The sequence below is a fragment of the Dama dama genome, chromosome 11 (assembly GCF_033118175.1).
Source record: "Dama dama isolate Ldn47 chromosome 11, ASM3311817v1, whole genome shotgun sequence".
Taxonomy (NCBI): domain Eukaryota; kingdom Metazoa; phylum Chordata; class Mammalia; order Artiodactyla; family Cervidae; genus Dama; species Dama dama.
Genome location: NC_083691.1, coordinates 87,159,862 through 87,179,621, shown reverse-complemented (window position 1 = coordinate 87,179,621; position 19,760 = coordinate 87,159,862). Strand labels below are relative to the sequence as shown.

At 39.9% G+C, this 19,760-nt stretch overlaps 1 protein-coding gene across 15 annotated transcripts in view; it reads left to right on the top strand.

The window, feature by feature from the left end:
- Positions 1-19,760, top strand: part of LTBP1 (latent transforming growth factor beta binding protein 1) — a 442,908-nt gene that overhangs the window by 381,818 nt on the left and 41,330 nt on the right. For all 15 annotated transcript variants that reach the window (XM_061155622.1, XM_061155619.1, XM_061155620.1 and 12 more), the window contains 3 exons: positions 298-441; positions 18,034-18,210; positions 19,081-19,167. In XM_061155622.1, coding sequence (XP_061011605.1) covers positions 298-441; positions 18,034-18,210; positions 19,081-19,167 — 408 coding nt within the window. The remainder of the gene's footprint in view (positions 1-297; positions 442-18,033; positions 18,211-19,080; positions 19,168-19,760) is intronic.

The following is a 19,760-nucleotide window of genomic DNA, read 5'->3' as shown; positions in this document are numbered from 1 at the left end:
TGAAAATTAAACAAAGTGTACATACGATGCCTGCGGTACAGTTTTGAGTTCTTCCTTAAAACAGGAGTAGGAGTTTGCAAGCCTTGCGTTGTTTTCCTTGTCCCATCCCACAAACCAAAGCTTGCAGCACTGCCAGTGGGAGCCCCTTCCCCCCAAAAGCTGAAGGGTTTGATTGTTCCCGGGGTGGAGGGAGTCCCCTTGTTCCAGCAGACACCACCAGTCATGGCACAGCTGGTGAAACAAAGAGTGGTCAGGTGTGAGGAACACATCTGACTTGATCTGTGCTCCCTTTTCCAGATGTGAATGAATGTGAGCTGCTCAGTGGCGTGTGCGGTGAAGCCTTCTGTGAAAATGTGGAAGGGTCCTTCCTGTGTGTGTGCGCTGACGAAAGCCAGGAATATAGCCCCATGACTGGGCAGTGCCGCTCCCGGCTCTCCACAGGTAAGTGATGCTGTCTGCACGGAGGGCTTCTCCCGGGGACCTGTACCTACACAGGTCTGGGCCAGAGACTCTGGGAGTGAGGAAGAAATGACCAAATATTTTGTCACCCTGCTGGAAGCGTTCATGCTGTTTCCAGGCCTGCCTTATCAGTGGACTTTAGACGTGGGTGATGACTGTTGGAGCCAGATGACCTCTAGTGTGCTTTCCAACCCGGAGACGCTGTGGGGAGACTGAAGGTTCCAAAATGATGAGAACATTGGCTGGGAATTGCCTAAAACTGAGAGCCATCAGCTCAGGGCTTAATATGGCAACATCTCATTAAGTTGCATAATTCTTCTCTCTTGGCCCTTGGAGAAACGTATTTTGACACTTCTCTAAATTAAAAGCAACATATAGGTCCCTTGGGATCTACAAAGACTTCCTTCCACTTGGAATTCTTAAGGTCCCCCTCCCGCCCCGCCCCACACCCCCTAGAATTTGGCCAAGAGAATGGCTGTGATTATGTTTGTTTAAAATTTGATTTAGACTGTGTCATCATGGCATACTCTGAAATGGAGAGCTGATGCTTTTCCAGATAAATCAGTCAATTTCCAGATCACCCTTTTAGTTTGTGCCATGTGGCTATAGTATGATTGTGTTTTGAGGCAAGTAGGAGACTAAATGGTCCTTTGAGACCCAAATAAAATGAAACATAGAATGTGTTACTATCTTGCTCAATCCCAGTTGATTTTATCCGTGCTTCTAAGAAAGCTTTGGCTCTTCCTCAATAGGGTACACTTGTCCTGTGTGAGACAATTATCTTTGCAAGCAGTAGGGAATAAAATGTAAAATATTTTCATTCACACACGTTTTCTTCTTAATGATTAAATACAGAAAGGTTATAGGTGCAGAATTAAATGTAGAGACAGTAATTCAAAAACACTATGAAAGGGAAGAAAGTATTTCTGGAGGGAGGGGTTGCTCTTCCTTTAATGACCATCCCTGCAACTTATGAGCCATAAAGGAGAGACTTTTCGTATTAACTCTACTTGTAATGGGGAAAAAAAAAATCAAAAACCTGGCTGGCCAATAATAGGATTGGTGAAGTAACTACCTTTTTATTTGTCTTTGGTTCTATAGAGTAGCACCATCCCCCATAGTTTTATTGTGACTGGAATAATTGATACAGTATTGTGTAGTCATTAACTCATCTGTGTGAAGGTTAGTAGTCATGATAAATGCATGTGATACAATGTCAAGTGAAAAAAAGATAGCCCAGTGATCACAGTCTGTGGAGAAAGGGGATGGAAAAAAGACATAAAAATATAATTATTGGAATTACTGGAAATTTTAATTCTTTCCTTTATTTTCCACACTTTTTTTGAATACTTAAATTGGAATGACCAAGTTCTGATCTGCGAACTGTTTTCTGGCTATGCAAGCTTGGGCGTATCATTCAACATCTATGAGTTTGATTTTCTCACCTGTAAAGTAAAGGCTATATTTGCTTCACAGAGCTTTATGGGTTTTTTAAAAAAGTATATAGATAAAAGCCATTTGTTAATAATGAAGTGCTATGTGAAGTATTAAAATCCAGACACATAAGGGTTATGTACTTCTCTTCCTTTCATGATCCCTTTGGAGTTGGTGGATGTTTTTTGACTGCAAATATTTTTTTGCTAGAGTGCTTTAGTAATATCAAGAAGGGGTTTGTTCAGTTCACCTAGTTTCAGTTAAGGTAGATGTCTGCGAGCCTAAAGTTTGCTCACTTCTTTTGTAGAGATTAATAGTGCCTTAATAAGATCATGAGACCATCTGAACCATTTTCCATGAACTGGATTAGCTCACTGTACGGTGTGAAAGTGAAAGTGTCAGTTACTCTGTTGTGTCCAACTGTGTGCGACCCAGTGGACTGTAGCCCGCTAGGCTCCTCTGTTTGTGGAATTCTCAAGGTAGGAATACTGGAGTGGGTTGCCATTCCTTCTCCAGGGATCTCTCCAGGGATCAAACTCGGGTCTCCTGTATTGCAGGCAGATTCTCTACCGTCTGAGCCACCAGGGAACCCAAGCTCGCTGTAAACTACTTAAAACTTTATAGTAACTCGTCTTGTAAGCCTTATTCCTCATCCTCTACTTTTTAAGTTTTTGTGTAATCAAGTCCCTATCACCTGCTTTGCCTCTTTGCTCCCTTTATCCCCTTGTTCTCTCATTGACTGACTCTTTCCGGAAAATTCTTCCAGAGTTCCCTAAGTACTTTCCTGCTTCTGCAAGGAACAGCATTTTAAATATTCAGCTTCATAAAGCTTGTCTGCCAATGTATACATAGTTTCTCTCTCCTCTTAACATTATATCTGATCCTTTAATTTCTGAGTTTCTTGCCTATTTTCCCCGTGGTTCTCTGGCTTCTGCCAAATATTGTACACACTCAGTTGTTTTATTGGTCCATGTCAGTATAATCTGCCTTAGTAACTGGTGAAGCTTATTAATTTGTATCATCCCTGGCAACTCAGTTCTACCATATCTCAATTTGTATGGTTCTTGGCAAACTTGAACTGATTTTATGGAGTCTTAAGTTTGTCTTTGATAATATCTTCATTTTAGTAATTCTCTATCCTGGGAGATTAGCTATAAACTGCAAGAGGAGCTTCCTCTCTGACTTCATCAAACTTCATCAAATTGACAAAATGGTCAGTTGTTTGAAAAAGCTGATTAAAACTGGCAGTCATAAAAATGATAATATGTCTTTTCAATATTTAAGTTTTAACTTAAAGCATGTAACATACGTTTATTCCCCGATCTCTAAAGAAGAGCTGAGATCTGTCTTTGAGTAGAAATCCATTTGTATTCCCTATGGCTTGTCTTGCATAAACCACATCTATTACATGTTATCTACACCACCCACGTCAGGGGGAGTAAGAATGTAAGGGCCTTTGCTAAGTAATTCAGTGCAAAGTCACTTTAGGTTTTCACAGTTTTTCTCAATTTTCTATGGTTGTCTTACCCACTTCTAGTTTGATAACTTTTTTTTTAAACTTTTTTTTAACCCTAGTCGTTCTAAAAGCTTTTAACTTGTTCTAGAAACAACTCTTCTACTCACTCATATTTGATTAGTTTATATACAATTTACTTATGTAATTACAATAATCGTTACATTGGCACAGAGCGTTTGAGAATAAGCATAGCTGAGTCACAGTTGGCATACTGCTCAACACATTAGAACAGAAGTGTGTGGACCCACCTGAGAACAGCCAGCTGGCGATGAGCCCTCCACTAGCTTGTGGGCATTAGCCAGGATGTTTTTCGGAGGACAGGAGAACATTTGTTCATCTAACAAGTTGGTTAAAAGAGTCTGTATCATTTGCCAGTCAAAGAACCTGCTGTTACCGAGAATAAAACATGTTGTACCATATCTAAGTTAAGGTTTTTATCAAGGATTCAAACTAATTTCATTCTTTACATGATAGACTAAAAGCTTAGATCTCATCCTTCCTGGAAAATAATTAGGAAAAAAAGATACATTTGCTTTGTAGGCCGGAATATTTTCACTTGGCTCTAAATGTCCCCAGGGCAACAGACATTCCAACAAGGTGCAGTAGCATTGTTATCTGGAGTGATGCATTACTGAGGACAGAACTGGGGATGAGGAGTGGATGCCAGAAAGACAGATTTCAGAGCAGTATGCAGAAGAACTTTACAATAGCTAGAGATGGTCACAATTTCTTGTGAAATTGTGGGTGTTCCCGTAGCAGTGTCCGAGAACAGGTGGGACACCTACTGGCTGGCAGAATGACTCTTACCTTCAGTAGGGCATTGTCCCAAGTGACTTTGAAGGTACTTTCGAACTTTAATGTCCCAGGATTTTTGTTTCTGAAGTACTAGGCTCCCACCTAATTTTTTAGGTCTGGGTCGAATGTTTTCACTGCCTGGGCCTTTGACCACTAATTTACATTGCTGTGCATTGCCTAAAAGCACCTGAAACAGAAATACCTAAAAAAGGTCCATAGCGGACCACTCAGCACCTGTAAGGATATGGCTATGAAATATAGCCTGATGTTTTCCTTTCCTCAGTGCCTGTGATAATTGCTCAGTAAGAACTTTATGTCCTTGGGCACTCTAAAAGAAGCAGTAAATATTTTGTGTGGGCAACTGAAGCCATACCAACAAAATGCTTGATTGGTGCACAGAGGTTACTCTGGGGGAGAACTGAATCTTATTTTTAAAATAGAAAGCATAAGAAAAAGAAGTAAAAGGAATCCAGATAGGAAAAGAAGAAGTGAAACTCTCACTGTTTGCAGATGACATGATCCTCTACATAGAAAACCCTAAAGACTCTACCAGAAAATTACTAGAGCTAATCAATGAATATAGTAAAGTTGCAGGATATAAAATTAACACGCAGAAATCCCTTGCATTCCTATATACTAACAATGAAAAAACAGAAAGAGAAATTAAGGAAACAATACCATTCACCATTGCAACAAAAAGAATAAAATACTTCGGAGTATATCTACCTAAAGAAACAAAAGACCTATACATAGAAAACTATAAAACACTGATGAAAGAAATCAAAGAGGACACAAACAGATGGAGAAACATACCGTGTTCATGGATTGGAAGAATCAACATTGTCAAAATGGCTATTCTACCCAAAGCAATCTATAGATTCAATGCAATCCCTATCAAGCTACCAACGGTATTTTTCACAGAACTAGACCAAAGAATTTCACAATTTGTATGGAAATACAAAAAACCTCGAATAGCCAAAGTAATCTTGAGAAAGAAGAATGGAACTGGAGGAATCAACCTGCCTGACTTCAGACTCTACTACAAAGCCACAGTCATCAAGACAGTATGGTACTGGTACAAAGACAGAAATATAGATCAATGGAACAGAATAGAAAGCCCAGAGATAAATGCACGAACCTATGGACACCTCATCTTCGACAAAGGAGGCAAGGATATACAATGGAAAAAAGACAACCTCTTTAACAAGTGGTGCTGGGAAAACTGGTCAACCACTTGTAAAAGAATGAAACTAGAACACTTTCTAACACCATACACAAAAATAAACTCAAAATGGATTAAAGATCTAGATGTAAGACCAGAAACTATAAAACTCCTAGAGGAGAACATAGGCAAAACACTCTCCGACATAAATCACAGCAAGATCCTCTATGACCCACCTCCCAGAATATTGGAAATTAAAGCAAAACTAAACAAATGGGACCTAATGAAACTTAAAAGCTTTTGCACAACAAAGGAAACTATAAGTAAGGTAAAAAGACAGCCCTCAGATTGGGAGAAAATAATAGCAAATGAAGAAACAGACAAAGGATTAATCTCAAAAATATACAAGCAACTCCTGCAGCTCAATTCCAGAAAAATAAATGACCCAATCAAAAAATGGGCCAAAGAACTAAACAGACATTTCTCCAAAGAAGACATACAGATGGCTAACAAACACATGAAAAGATGCTCAACATCACTCATTATCAGAGAAATGCAAATCAAAACCACAATGAGGTACCATTACACGCCAGTCAGGATGGCTGCTATCCAAAAGTCTACAAGCAATAAATGCTGGAGAGGGTGTGGAGAAAAGGGAACCCTCTTAAACTGTTGGTGGGAATGCAAACTAGTACAGCCGCTATGGAAAACAGTGTGGAGATTTCTTAAAAAAACTGGAAATAGAACTGCCATATGACCCAGCAATCCCACTTCTGGGCATACACACTGAGGAAACCAGATCTGAAAGAGACACATACACCCCAATGTTCATCGTGGCACTGTTTATAATAGCCAGGACATGGAAGCAACCTAGATGCCCATCAGCAGATGAATGGATAAGGAAGCTGTGGTACATATACACCATGGAATATTACTCAGCCGTTAAAAAGAATTCATTTGAATCAGTTCTAATGAGATGGATGAAACTGGAGCCCATCATACAGAGTGAAGTAAGCCAGAAAGATAAAGAACATTACAGCATACTAACACATATATATGGAATTTAGAAAGATGGTAACGATGACCCTATATGCAAAACAGAAAAAGAGACACAGAAGTACAGAACAGACTTTTGAACTCTGTGGGAGAAGGTGAGGGTGGGATGTTTCGAAAGAACAGCATGTATATTATCTATGGTGAAACAGATCACCAGCCCAGGTGGGATGCATGAGACAAGTGCTCGGGCCTGGTGCACTGGGAAGACCCAGAGGAATCGGGTGGAGAGGGAGGTGGGAGGGGGGATCGGGATGGGGAACACATGTAAATCTATGGCTGATTCATATCAATGTATGACAAAACCCACTGAAATGTTGTGAAGTAATTAGCCTCCAACTAATAAAAAAAATAAAATAAAATAGAAAGCATAATGAAAAGAATAGAAAGATATATATTATAATTAATACAGGTGTTCTTTGGTTTAAGAAAAGCAAATGAACAAGATCAGACATTATAAAACATAAATTGGGCTGGTTATTTGCATTATGTAATAATTGTTCTTCATTTAAGAAAAGCACATAGGCAATGTCAGAAATTATAAGATGTATAAATTGGAGTTATAATTTGGATTATAAAATAAGCGTTCTGTATATAATTCATGGTAGGGTTTCCTTAAATAGTAAGAGCTTATTCTCATGTCATAAGACAGTCCTAGATGTCTACATCTAGAAAAACCTTACTGTTTTTCCAGCCCAGCAGCTTTATTTACAGATAAGGAAGCTTAAATTGAAGGAAGTAGGGAAAAAATCACTAGACCATTCAGGTATGACCTAAATCAAATCCCTTATGATTATACAGTAGAAGTGACAAATAGAATCAAGGGATTAGATCTGATAGAGTGCCTGAAGAACTATGGATGGAGGTTCATCACATTATACAGGAGGCAGGGATCAAGACCATCCCCAAGAAAAAGAAATGCAAAAAGGCAAAATGGTTGTCTGAGGAGGCCTTACAAATAGCTAAGAAAAGATGAGACGCTAAAGGCAAAGAAGAAAAGGAAAGATATACCCATCTGAATGCAGAGTTCCAAAGAATAGCAAGGAGAGATATGAAAGCCTTCCTCAGTGATCAATGCAAAGAAATAAGGGAAAACAATAGAATGGAAAAGACTAGAGATCTCTTCAAGGGAACATTTCATGCAAAGATGGGCACAATAAAGGACAGAAATGGTATGGACCTAACAGAAGCAGAAGATATTAAGAAAAGGTGGCAAGGATACAGAGAAGATCTATACAAAAAAGATCTTCACAACCCAGGTAATCACGATGGTGTGATCACTCAGCTAGAGCCAGACATCCTGGAATGTGAAGTCAAGTGGGCCTTAGGAAGCATCACTACGAACAAAGCTAGTGGAGATGATGGAAATCCAGTAGAGCTATTTCAAATCCTAAAAGAAGATGCTGTGAAAGTGCTGCAGTCAATATGCCAGCGGATTTGGAAAACTCAGCAGCGGCCACAGGACTGGAAAAGGTCAGTTTTCATTCCAATCCCAAAGAAAGGAAATGCCAAAGAATGCTCAAACTACCACACAATTGGAGTCATCTCACATGCTAGTAAAGTAATGCTCAAAATTCTCCAAGACAGGCTTCAACAGTACGTGAACCGAGAACTTCCAGATGTTCAAACTGGATTCAGAAAAGGCAGAGGAACCAGAGATCAAATTGCCAACATCTGTTGGATCATCAAAAAAGCAAGAGAGTTCCAGAAAAACATCTACTTCTGCTTTATTGACTACCAAAGCCTTTGACTGTGTGGATCACAATAAACTGTGGAAAATTCTGAAAGAGATGGGAATACCAGACCACCTGACCTGCCTCTTGAGAAATCTGTATGCAGGTCAAGAAAGACAGAACTGGACATGGAACAACAGACTGGTTCCAAATAGGAAAAGGAGAACATCATGGCTGTATATTGTCACTGTGCTTATTTAACTTATATGCAGAGTACATCATGAGAAATGCTGGGCTGGAGGAAGCACAGGCTGGAATCAAGATTTCTGGGAGAAATATCAATAACCTCACATATGCAGATGACACCACACTTATGGCAGAAAGCGAAGAAGAACTAAAGAGCCTCCTGATGAAAGTGAAAGAGGAGAGTGAAAAAGCTGGCTTAAAACTCAACATTCAGAAAACTAAGATCATGGCATCGGGTTCAATCACTTCATGGCAAATAGATGGGAAAACAATGGATAAAGTGACAGACTTCTTTTGGGGGGCTCCAGAATCACTGCAGATGGTGACTGCAGCCACAAAATTAAAAGACGCTTTCTTGCTCCTTGGAAGAAAAGTTATGACCAACCTAGATAGCATGTTAAAAAAGCAGAGACATTTCTTTGCCAACAAAGGTCCATCTAATCAAAGCTGTGGTTTTTCCAATAATCATGTGTGGATGTGAGATTTGGACTATAAAGCAAGCTGAGTGCCAAAGAATTGATACTTCTGAAATGTGGTGTTGGAGGAGACTCTTCAGAGTCCTTTGGACTGCAAGGAGATCCAACCAGTCCATCCTAAAGGAAATCAGTCCTGAATGTTCATTGGAAGGACCGATGTTGAAGCTGAAACTCCAATCCTTTGGCCACCTGATGTGAAGAACTGAGTCACTAGAAAAGACACTGATGCTGGGAAAGATTGACGGTGGGAGGAGAAGGGGATGACAGAGGATGAGATGTTTGGATAGCATCACCGACTCAATGGACATGAGTTTGAGTAAACTCCCGGAGTTGGTGATGGATAGGGAGGCTTGGTGTGCTCCAGTCCATGGGGTCGCAAAGAGTCGGACACAACTGAGTTATTGAACTGAACTGAAGTGAAGGAAGCCAAGGCCTATAGAGAATTTCTATTATTCTTTGGGTCATATAGCTAATGTTTGGCAGAATGGCCCAGGAACCCAATTCCAGGATCCTTGCACTTAATTCTGCTTCTCTAGGCCAAAGACCCCATGATACCTCATTCTTCTAAAAATCGGCTTCCTTTTTACTTTATTTCTTTGTTTTGTTCTCATTTTAAAGCAATGCAGATTCTCAAACAATTGGCAAATAAAAAAATACATCAAAAAAGAAATTGCCACTGCTGTGTTACCATCCAGAAATAATTTCTGGCCCCATGTTGACCTCCGAATCCTTGGAAGAGACACAGCCACCTCCACTGACCTGTGTCCCAGTTCATCCTCAGTGCCCTGGGATCAGGCCCTCAGACCCTTCATCTGGGTGAAACTCCTTCCTCTACGACAGTTTCTCATCTTCACTCCCCCTTTTCTCTTTGATTGATTTCAGGACATTACTCTTCCCCGTATCCGCCTACCACTTACGCTGATCTTTTTCTATCTCTTTCTGAACTCTTTCTATTGCTATTCCTTAAATAATAATGCCCCAGAGAGCTGCAGATTTTCCCCTCTTTTTGCTCTCTGTTCTTCTCCTGGGATATTTTACCTCTTCTCCGAGTCAACTATTGCTTACTTGGTATGGAGAGCCAAATTAAACATGTTGGCCTCCACCCCGCTCCTCTGTGCCACACTCCTCTATTTCCAGCCACTTGTTATTGGACCTTCTTCCTGGAGTGTCTTATAAGCATCTTTGCCTAAAATTATCCAAAACCAAATGAATTACCCTTCCCTCTTCAACTTGTTACTTTCCTGGTGTATACTCATTAATTGCCAAACATCTATACTGGAAATCCTGAGGTCGTACTTTAACCCCCCCTTTACCCCCATTCATCCAAGCCACTGTAACATCCTGCCAACTCTTCCTCAACAGTATCCTTCAAATCTCTCTGCTGCTCTGTTACCCCTGCCCCAGGCCAGTCCTTCAGCATCTCTTACCTGGACTGTGGCGCTTGCCTTCTCCTCATTTCTCTCCCCGTTTATCCCATCGATTCCTGTTCCACACTGCTGTCAATTCATATTTTCAAAACATAAATCTGGTTTTAAGCCCTTAAAGCTTTCAGCTGCTTATTCCTGCCTCCAGCAGGAATCTCGCATCCACCAGCAGGGTGACAAGACCTTTATGCTGTGTCATTCCGGTTTGCATCGGCTGCCACCCAGCTCACTGCTTACACAGTGACTGCCCTATGGAGACACTCAGTACCTGTTGAATAATAGGTTTCTCCGCATTCAAGAGTGTTCCTTCTCTACCCCATCATCTCATTCCTAGTTCTGTAGAATAAAAATTCTTCGTTTTATCAAAGATATAATGGACCACACTTAATTGAGGAATAGTCTGTTCACACATCTAGGTAAGAAGGGACAGTACCCCTATGTGCTTTCATTAAAATTACAGGTAGAGCAAAAGAAAAAAAAGCAGGTCCCCGCTTCGTGCAGATCATCCTGTGGTTCTGACAACTGAACCCAAACAGCGTTCTTGTTCCCTCTTCCTGGAGAGGTCCACTGCAGGTTTTGTGTATGTACGTATTTTTTTTAAAGGCAGGAGACCACGTATAATATCACTCAACTGTTATAGTTGGCAGAGTGACTTTTTTAAAATGTATTTAGCTACCCTGTAAAATAAATTAACTTTGGAAGAATTTTTTTAAAATAATTTCTGATTGGAAAAAAAGACCTTTGGTAGGAAAAAAAATTAAAGACAGTGAAACCACAGTATTTAGAATGCAAACATTGTAAAATGCCATAAAACTCCTGAGGTCTTATTGTGTATTTGTAGTGGATCTATACCACAAATGTAGGTAAGGCTGAGGAAAATATGCTCACTTGTTATTAAAAAAAAGATTGGGTCAAGTTTCTTTCCACCTCCAAAAACTAGAGCGAGAGGAGTTTACTACCAAATTGTGCTTTTATTTTCATGAAAATTTCTGCTTGCTGTTTATAGTATCTAAAATGAACTTTTAATAGGAAGTGTTGATATTTGAATGAAATGACATATCAGTTGAGTAAACCCTATATATATATATGTATAAACCATTTTATCTTCTTAATATAAGAGACACTGTTGCATTAGAAATACATTTTAGATCCTAGTGTTAGTTGCTCAATTGTGTCCAACTCTTTGCTACCCCATGGACTGTAGCCCTCCAGGGCCCTCTATCTATGGATTCTCCAGGCAAAAATACTGGAGTAGGTTGCCATTTTCTTCTCCAGGGGATCTTCCCCACCCGGGGATTGAACCCGGTCTGCATTGCAAGCAGATTCTTTACCACTGAGCCACCAGGGAAGCCCTTGGTTCCTAGAACTTGCTACAAACAGGGCCTGGAGAGGAATGGTTTCTACAATTCCTTTTCAACATTTCCAGACACTTTACATGTCACTGCAGATGTGGTTTTATTCTCGAGGTCATCCTCACTGGGCCCCGCCGTGCGCGTGTTCCGGTGTTGTGCTGGGGCTGCGCTGACGTCACCCCCTTGCCCTTCTGTGTTGCTGGCTGCACCTCGCCCATATGTGTGTGTCTCGGTTTTCTTTCTCCATGGCACTTTATTCTGCTTTCAGGAGTCTCTTCTTTCACCCAGATCTGCCCGCTTTTCTTCTCCTGACTTCTCCAGTTTCTAGTAACATCTCCATCAGTGAACCTTTGTCAGTCAGTCAGTCAGTTCAGTCGCTCAGTCATGTCCAACTCTTTGCGACCCCATGAATCACAGCATGCCAGGACTCCCTGTCCATCACTAACTCCCAGAGTTTACTCAAACTCATGTCCATCGAGTCGGTGATGCCATCCAGCCATCTCATCCTCTGTCGTCCCCTTCTCCTCCTGCCCCCAATCCCTCCCAGCATCAGGGTCTTTTCCAATGAGTCAACTCTTCGCATGAGGTGGCCAAAGTACTGGAGTTTCAGCTTCAGCATCAGTCCTTCCAATGAACACCCAGGACTGATCTCCTTTAGGATGGACTGGTTGGATCTCCTTGCAGTCCAAGGGACTCTCAGGAGTCTTCTCCAACACCACAGTTCAAAAAGCATCAATTTTTTGGCGCTCAGCTTTCTTCACAGTCCAACTCTCATATCCATACATGAGCACTGGAAAAACCATAGCCTTGACTAGACGGACCTTTGTTGGCAAAGCCTTTGTAAGAAATAATATTTATTTATTTGGCTATGCCATGTCTCAATTGCGGCATGTGGATGTTAGATTTTTACTGTAGCATGCAAGATTTTTAGTTGTGGCATGTGGGGTCCAGTTCCCCAACCAGGGATCTAACCCAGGCTCCCTGCATCAGAAGCACGAAGTCTTAGCTACTGGACTACCAGGGAAGCCCCTCCATCCATGAGACTTTCTCTTCTCACCCTTGCCCCAGCCTGCTTCTCTCCCAGGCTTGTTCCTCCCAGTATCTTCTAACTTCTTCATCACTAAAAAAGCAAAACCAAAAATCCTCTGTTCCACCTGGCAAGTCCCTGAGGCGCTTCTCTTCCAGTAGAGATTGGCGTTGTCCTCTGCCTTAGCACCCAAGTGATGAACGCACCTATCCTTATTCACATGTTCATGTGTCCCTGCCTGTTCTCAGGCCCGTCTGTGACTCCTTCCACAGACCACCACTCCCGTGCCTGCTCTACCCCCACAGACCTAAGGACAGTTGTACTTTTATTCCTCCTCACCTGTCACATCTTAGTTTCTGAACAAATTTTTTAAAGTTTATTTTTCAAGGACTTGATTCGAAAACGTCAGCTCCTCTAGACAGCCTTCCAGGATAGCCTTGCCCCCAGTTCTCTGCAGTGTGGCTTACATGCCCAGCACTTGCTTGCAGTGTCACGGCCTGAGTCCCCACCTGATTGACCTCTTTAAGGATGGCAACTGTATGGAAGAATCTGCTTCGAAAGTATTTTTGCTTTTGTACTTCATTTCTTAACCTTTATTTTTTATTTCTTCCATGTCTTTTACTATCTGAAGTTACCCCCTTTCTACACTCTTCCTTTTTATTTGCATCCCTTTGTGTTTGGCCCATTCCTATTGTCAGTGCCTGTTTTCTGAAACTTACCAATGGCTTTCTTCTAAATTCCACTTGAAACACACACACATACTTCTTATTTTCCAAGTCTTTGAATGAGAAAACTAGGGGTGGGAAATGAATTTCCAAGTTCTCTTTTACTCTTGTACTATTACATTAGAACTCTTTTTCTCATAGAGGTATGAGTTGGTATAAAACAGTGCCTGTGATGATTTTAATATAAAGAGAATAAAAGCTTTCCAAATAATTCTGTGGAAAAAGCAGTTTGCTGAACATTATCACTGTCACAGACTTTTATAAACGGATGTCTTTTTCAGGATTAGGGGGCATTGTTTACCCACACATACTTGTGACTCTTCGTTTGCTGTCATCATCCTGTCTCAGGGGCATGGAGGGGATTGGCATCTAAAGGCCTTCAGAACATATTGCAAATGGAATGTCCGCTGTAACCAAGGAAATGTTCCAGATCTCCTCACCCCAGCAGCAAACCTAAGGTTAGGCATATTTAGGGAAAGACTAAAGCAGGAAACAGTCCTATAAGTGAACAGCCATGTTCTCTTTCTGATGAAACAGGAGAGCTTCTAGAAAGGGCAATTCACCAGTGGTACCTACTGCTCAAACTCACTCCTTCCTATTCAGAGTAACAGAAGACCATCACACTGTACGTGGGCTTAACACTGAACTCCATGCCAGCAGGAATTAGCTGCTGCCCCCTGGGCAAAGGCAAAGCAAAATAAACTCATGTTTATTGAGATGCTAGGAAGCTGAGCCCCACAGAAGAGGTTTGGGGAGGCATTAGGCACAGGGCGTTGGACCCAAGCTAAATGCTCTCCTCCAGAAAATGAAGATGCTATTTAATCTGTGCTGTTTATCTCATGGAGAGTTAAATACTTTGCGCATTGCATGAAAAGACATTTGTAATAATTTCTTCAAAAAAAAAAAAAAAAAAAAGCACCCAAGTAGGAAGGTCCAAAACCTCATTTTTTATTACCAGCCACACCCCCAGGATTAAAACACATACATTGCTTTTTATACACAGATGTTAAGCCAGCCTCTTAATACATATTGAAAAATCAAATATGAAAAATACTGGAGGTGAAGTAATATATTTCCTAAAAGTCTATGGCATGAGATATGAAGTATGGCTAACAGTATTAATAAAATCTTTAAGAAAAATAGAATCAATTCTTTTCTGAGCATGGCACCTTCTACATCATTTGATTTGATCTTTCAAAATTATTTTGTGATAGAAAAATTCCTCCCCTGGCAGCAGTGATGTAAACTCATAGAGTTGTTTTATTTTTTTTTTTTAAAGAAATAATATTACATGTATTTATTGATCAGATTGTTGCCCTGGTGGAAAAATGCTCTAGGAAGTTAATTATTTAAAGGTTAAGAAGATTAGGGAAGTTGTAGCTTTTCACAGAATGACCTTTATGGACCAGTTTTTGTTTTCTTTTTTTTTTTTTTTTTTAAAGGAATTTGCATCTCTTTCCAAACTCGGATGAGGGCCTGACTAATCCTCAATTTCAGCTGTGTAAACAGTGAACTTTCAAACTGCTTGGAAAGAAAATAAGAGCAGAACTTGTAATAGCCAATGTAAAACCTGAATAATACAGTGATATTGATTATTTCTCTTATGCAATCACCTTAGAGTTTCCTTCCAAAGAAAAAAGAAATTTTATTTCTGTGAATGTAAAGAACATGGTAGAAATAGTGTTTAAGTGTATATAAAGTTTTTGACTCAGAAGCCTGTGGTCTCTAATTACCTATGAATACAGCAGGCTTCATTGAGGTGTTACTGTACAATATTCCATCTTGTCATAGAAACCACAACTTTGTACAAAGAGAAAAACAATTATTGAGCACTCTTTTAACAGACTGTTAACTTGATTGGCAAAGCTCTAGTTCTGTTGCTAAGTTGATTTATATTTCTAAAGGCATTCATTCATTAATAAGTAGTTGCATTTTAAGGCAAATTGAATACAATGAGTGGAATTGTTCATAGTAATAGGCTGCCAACTTATTTGCACATCTTGGGGAAAAGTTTATAAAATTTTTATAGGGTTCATGATTGATTTAATATTAATTAAAAATACCCTTAATTGTCCCCAGTGACAATGGAAGAGCTTGGGGCCCCTCTTGAAGAGGATGAAATGGTGGTGGTGATCCATTCCCCGAGATCCGGCAAAGTACTCTGTCCCCAGCACTCGAAAACAGCTAGTTGACAGAGGGGATGTGACAGGTTTTATCCAATTTCACATACAAAGAAATGATTTCAAACCACTTCATAAACTGCATAGGAATCAGCATTTCAGTTTTTTCCTGGATACTAATTCTAGGTTTGACTATAATATTAGCTATTAAGACTCAAAGTAGAGTCCAAGCTGAATTCTGTCAAACATAGAATAACCTGAGAATTAGCTGGAGTCAAGGGTGAGAGGGATCCTTTACCTTCTCATTGATACTCTGCATTCTGGGAGTAATATACACGTTGAAGCTTTGTTTGCTGTTTTGCTTGTTTTTACTGCCATAAGGGAAAAGGAAGGGTAGTAACTCTTCTGATAGAATTTTATGAAGTTACACGTCAAGGACACCTTTGTTATGTGATGTATTCATCAGGTTTCTGCAGTCAGTTTTAACTCTGCCAAAGTAAATATATAGGGAACTGTTATGAAAATAAATCATTAAACTTTCCTAATGGTATAATGATCTATCAACTTTTTAAAAAATGTAAGTATTGAGTTTAAAGTCTTACCCTCACTGGCAAGTGCTATGCCTTTGTTCCTATAGTTTCTTTGTGTTAAGAATCTATAGATAGCATTTCTAATGAAAATATTTCATTGGTATTAATCTAAGTAATTGTGATGGCAATTGTTATCGTTGAGTTGCTCAGTCGTGTCCGACTCTTTGCGACACAAGGAATTACAACACACCAGGTCTCCCCGTCCTTCACTGTCTCTCAGAGCTTGCTCAAACTCATGTCCATTGAGTCCGTGATGCCATCCAACCATCTCATCCTCTGTCACTCCCTTCTCCTCCTGCCTTCAATCTTTCCCAGCATCAGGGTCTTTTCCAATGAGTCGGCTCTTCGCATCAGGTGGCCAAAGTATTGGAGCTTCAGCTTCAGTCCTTCCAATGAATATTCAGGGTTGATTTCCTTTAGGATTGACTGGTTTGATCTCCTTGCTGCCTGAGGGACCCTCAGGGGTCGTCTTTAGCACCACAGTTCAAAATTATCAATTCTTCAAGGCTCAGCCTTCTTTATGGCCCAACTCTCACATCAGTACTTGACTACTGGAAAAACCATAGCTTTGACTAGGCAGACCTTTGTCAACAAAGTGATGTCTCCACTTTTTAATATGCTGTCTAGGTGTGTCACAGCTTTTCTTCTAAGGAGCAAGCGTGTTTTAACTTCATGTCTGCAGTCACCATCTGCAGTGAATTTGGAGCCCCCCAAAATAAAATCTGTCACTGTTTCCATTTTGTCCCCATCAATTTGCCATGAAATGATGGGACTGGATGCCATGATCTCTGTTTTTTTGAATGTTGAGTTTTAAGCCAGCTTTTTCACTGTCCTCTTTGACCTTCATCAAAAGGCTCTTTAGTTCTTCTTTACTTTGTGCCATTAGGATGGAGTCATCTGCATATCTCAGGTTATGCAGATTGGTATTTCTCCCAGCAATCTTGATTACAGCAACTTTTTATTTGACATAGCATAAAACTAAAACTTAATAAATTCTAACTGGATCAGGCAGTAATTTGAACTGTATAGCCTTTACTAGGTAATAGATTTTTTAAATCGTTTTTAAAAGCACAAACTTGCTCATAGATTTCAAATCTGATGGGAGTAAGTCATTAGTATTGTCTGAAACTAGGTGGAGTTGTTTTTTTTTTTTTTTTTTGGCCGAACTGTGCAGCTTGTGGAATCTTACCTTAGTTCCCCGACCAGGTATTGAACCTATGCCCTCATCAGTGAAAAGTGCAGAGTCCTCACCACTGGACCACAAGGGAATTCACTGGAGGTCTTTATCATTTGTGTTCTATCATATCACCTTGTTTTTTAGACAGAAAGTTAAATGGACTCTGTTGGAATATATATTCTTTAGGACACACTTGCACTGGGACTAGAACCTGGTCTTGAAATGCTCTCCTGAGGCTTAGCTGGCTATTACTGTTTCATTCAAAGTCATGCAGTTGCAGCAATTTGAGTAGTTAGATTATTTTATAGACTCAGGTTACTGCAGTGTTTTTCTGGTTGTCTTCCTCTGCTTTGCACTGTTCAGGAAGATTTGGGGGAGCATGGTTAACTCAATAACTATCTAAGGGTTAAATATTATGAGGGGCCTCACATCTCTGGTTCAGTGTCAGGGAAAATGTTCATTGATTTAAGTAGGTGTTATAGCTCAGTAAAGAATGACCCTATGTTTGGCAAGAAAGCAGATATGGAAACTGTACTCACAGCCAAATTCACATGAATGTAGTAATTGGTTAACGTCAAAGGAAATGATTTTGACAGATTTACACGTTGGGGTGGGTTAGAAATCCATGAAAATTCAGGATTCAAGTGCATTTTTATCTTGAAGTGGAAGAATCTGATACAGAATAAAAGCAGCCTTCTGTAAATGTAGTGCCATTGGCACATCCAGTCCATTGTGTTTCGATTCCATTGCAGTGCAGGTAGATTTGATGCATCCTGTCAACGCTCTTTTTTGCTTTCTCTTTAGACTCAGAAGTAGATCAGCCCAGAGAAGAGAAGAAAGAATGCTACTATAATCTAAACGACGCCAGTCTTTGTGACAACGTGCTGGCTCCCAATGTCACCAAGCAGGAGTGCTGCTGCACCTCTGGTGCTGGGTGGGGCGATAACTGTGAGATTTTCCCCTGCCCGGTCCTGGGCACTGGTAAGAATTGGCTGAGTGCTGGGTTCACACTGGTATTTGTTGGGTGCTGCTCATGGGTCTAGGAATGTTCTCATTTGGGTTACTGAAGCCTCAAAGCGCTGACATCTGCTGGTACCTGCTGTAGTCAAATAGAGGTAAGATACCTTCTAGTGGGTTTCTAGAAGGCTAGAAACCAAACCCTGTCCTGCCTCAATATAAATTCTTGAACTTCTATTTATCACAGAATATGCTGTTATGGTGACATTCCATATGATATTTTGTCAGAAAGATAATTCAGTTTTATTCCGTTTTTAATGTAAAAGCAATGATTTTTTTCTAACACTGACACAGCGTTGTTCCTAATTAGAGCTTGTATATTTAAGCCAAGATTTTTCTTGTTGGATTCTTATTAAAAATTTAAAATACTAGTGCTCAAGTCGCTTCAGTCGTATCTGACTCTGTGTGACCCTATGGACTGTAACCCAGCAGGCTCCTCTGTCCATGGGATTCTCCAGGCAAGAATACTGGAGTGGGTTGCCATGCCCTCCTCCAGGTAAAATACTAGAGACCATAGTAATGGTGAAATAAGTCATAACACTCAAGCACTTATAAGTAAAACATGGATAAATAACATGAGTGAACTATCAAGTATTTTTAAAATTATAAGTAAACTTATGAAGTCATTAGGTTTATTTGCACCTACTTTGTAATTCTGAGATTGTACTGAATTTATTTGTCTGAATTAGATGGCAAGGTTTACCTTTAAGTTACTGAGTTTGAGAAAGCAAAACTGAATTGAAAACATACTCATGGGGAAAAAAAAAAGTCATGGAAGATGTTTCTTTTTTTCTTTTCCCCAACTTTTTTTTTCCTTGTCTCTTCTGAAATCAGCTGAATTCACTGAAATGTGTCCTAGAGGGAAAGGTTTTGTCCCCTCGGAAGAATCCTCTTACGGCGTTGATGGTGAGAACTATAAAGGTCAGTTTCAAGCAGAAACTAGTTTGCAATGAGTGTTCATATCTGCCATTCAAGTAGAAGCATGGCTTGTGTTCGAATTCTACCCAGTAATCTCTAGGTAGATCTGTGGCTTGGGAATTAGAACATGTAAGACTGTATGACGATGGGACTTCACTTAAGATTCTGAGTTTCCACCTCTGAAATGATGTTTCAAAGGTTGTCATGAGGATAAAATAAGGTAACATATGTAAAAGTACTTAATACAAAATTCTGTACTTTAATAGATTTATTCTTTTATTCCTGGACAATATTAAAAATCGTACATTAGGACCAATATAAATTTGATCATTATGTTGGCCTTTAATGGTTATCAACAAAGCAAAGATTTTTGCTTTTTTAGAAAGCAAAGTCCTTTACTAGGACTTTTTACTAATGGCCATAGATTAGTGACAAGGAATGGAAAAGAAGAAAGCGAAACTCAATGTGCTTTATACATTTCATGTTATTAGCCTGTAATTCTAAAATAAATTCCAGATTTTTTACTTTGGTGAAATTTAAACTACACATATGAGTATTTCCTTATAAACCACTCACTTTAACATCTCAGTGATAGA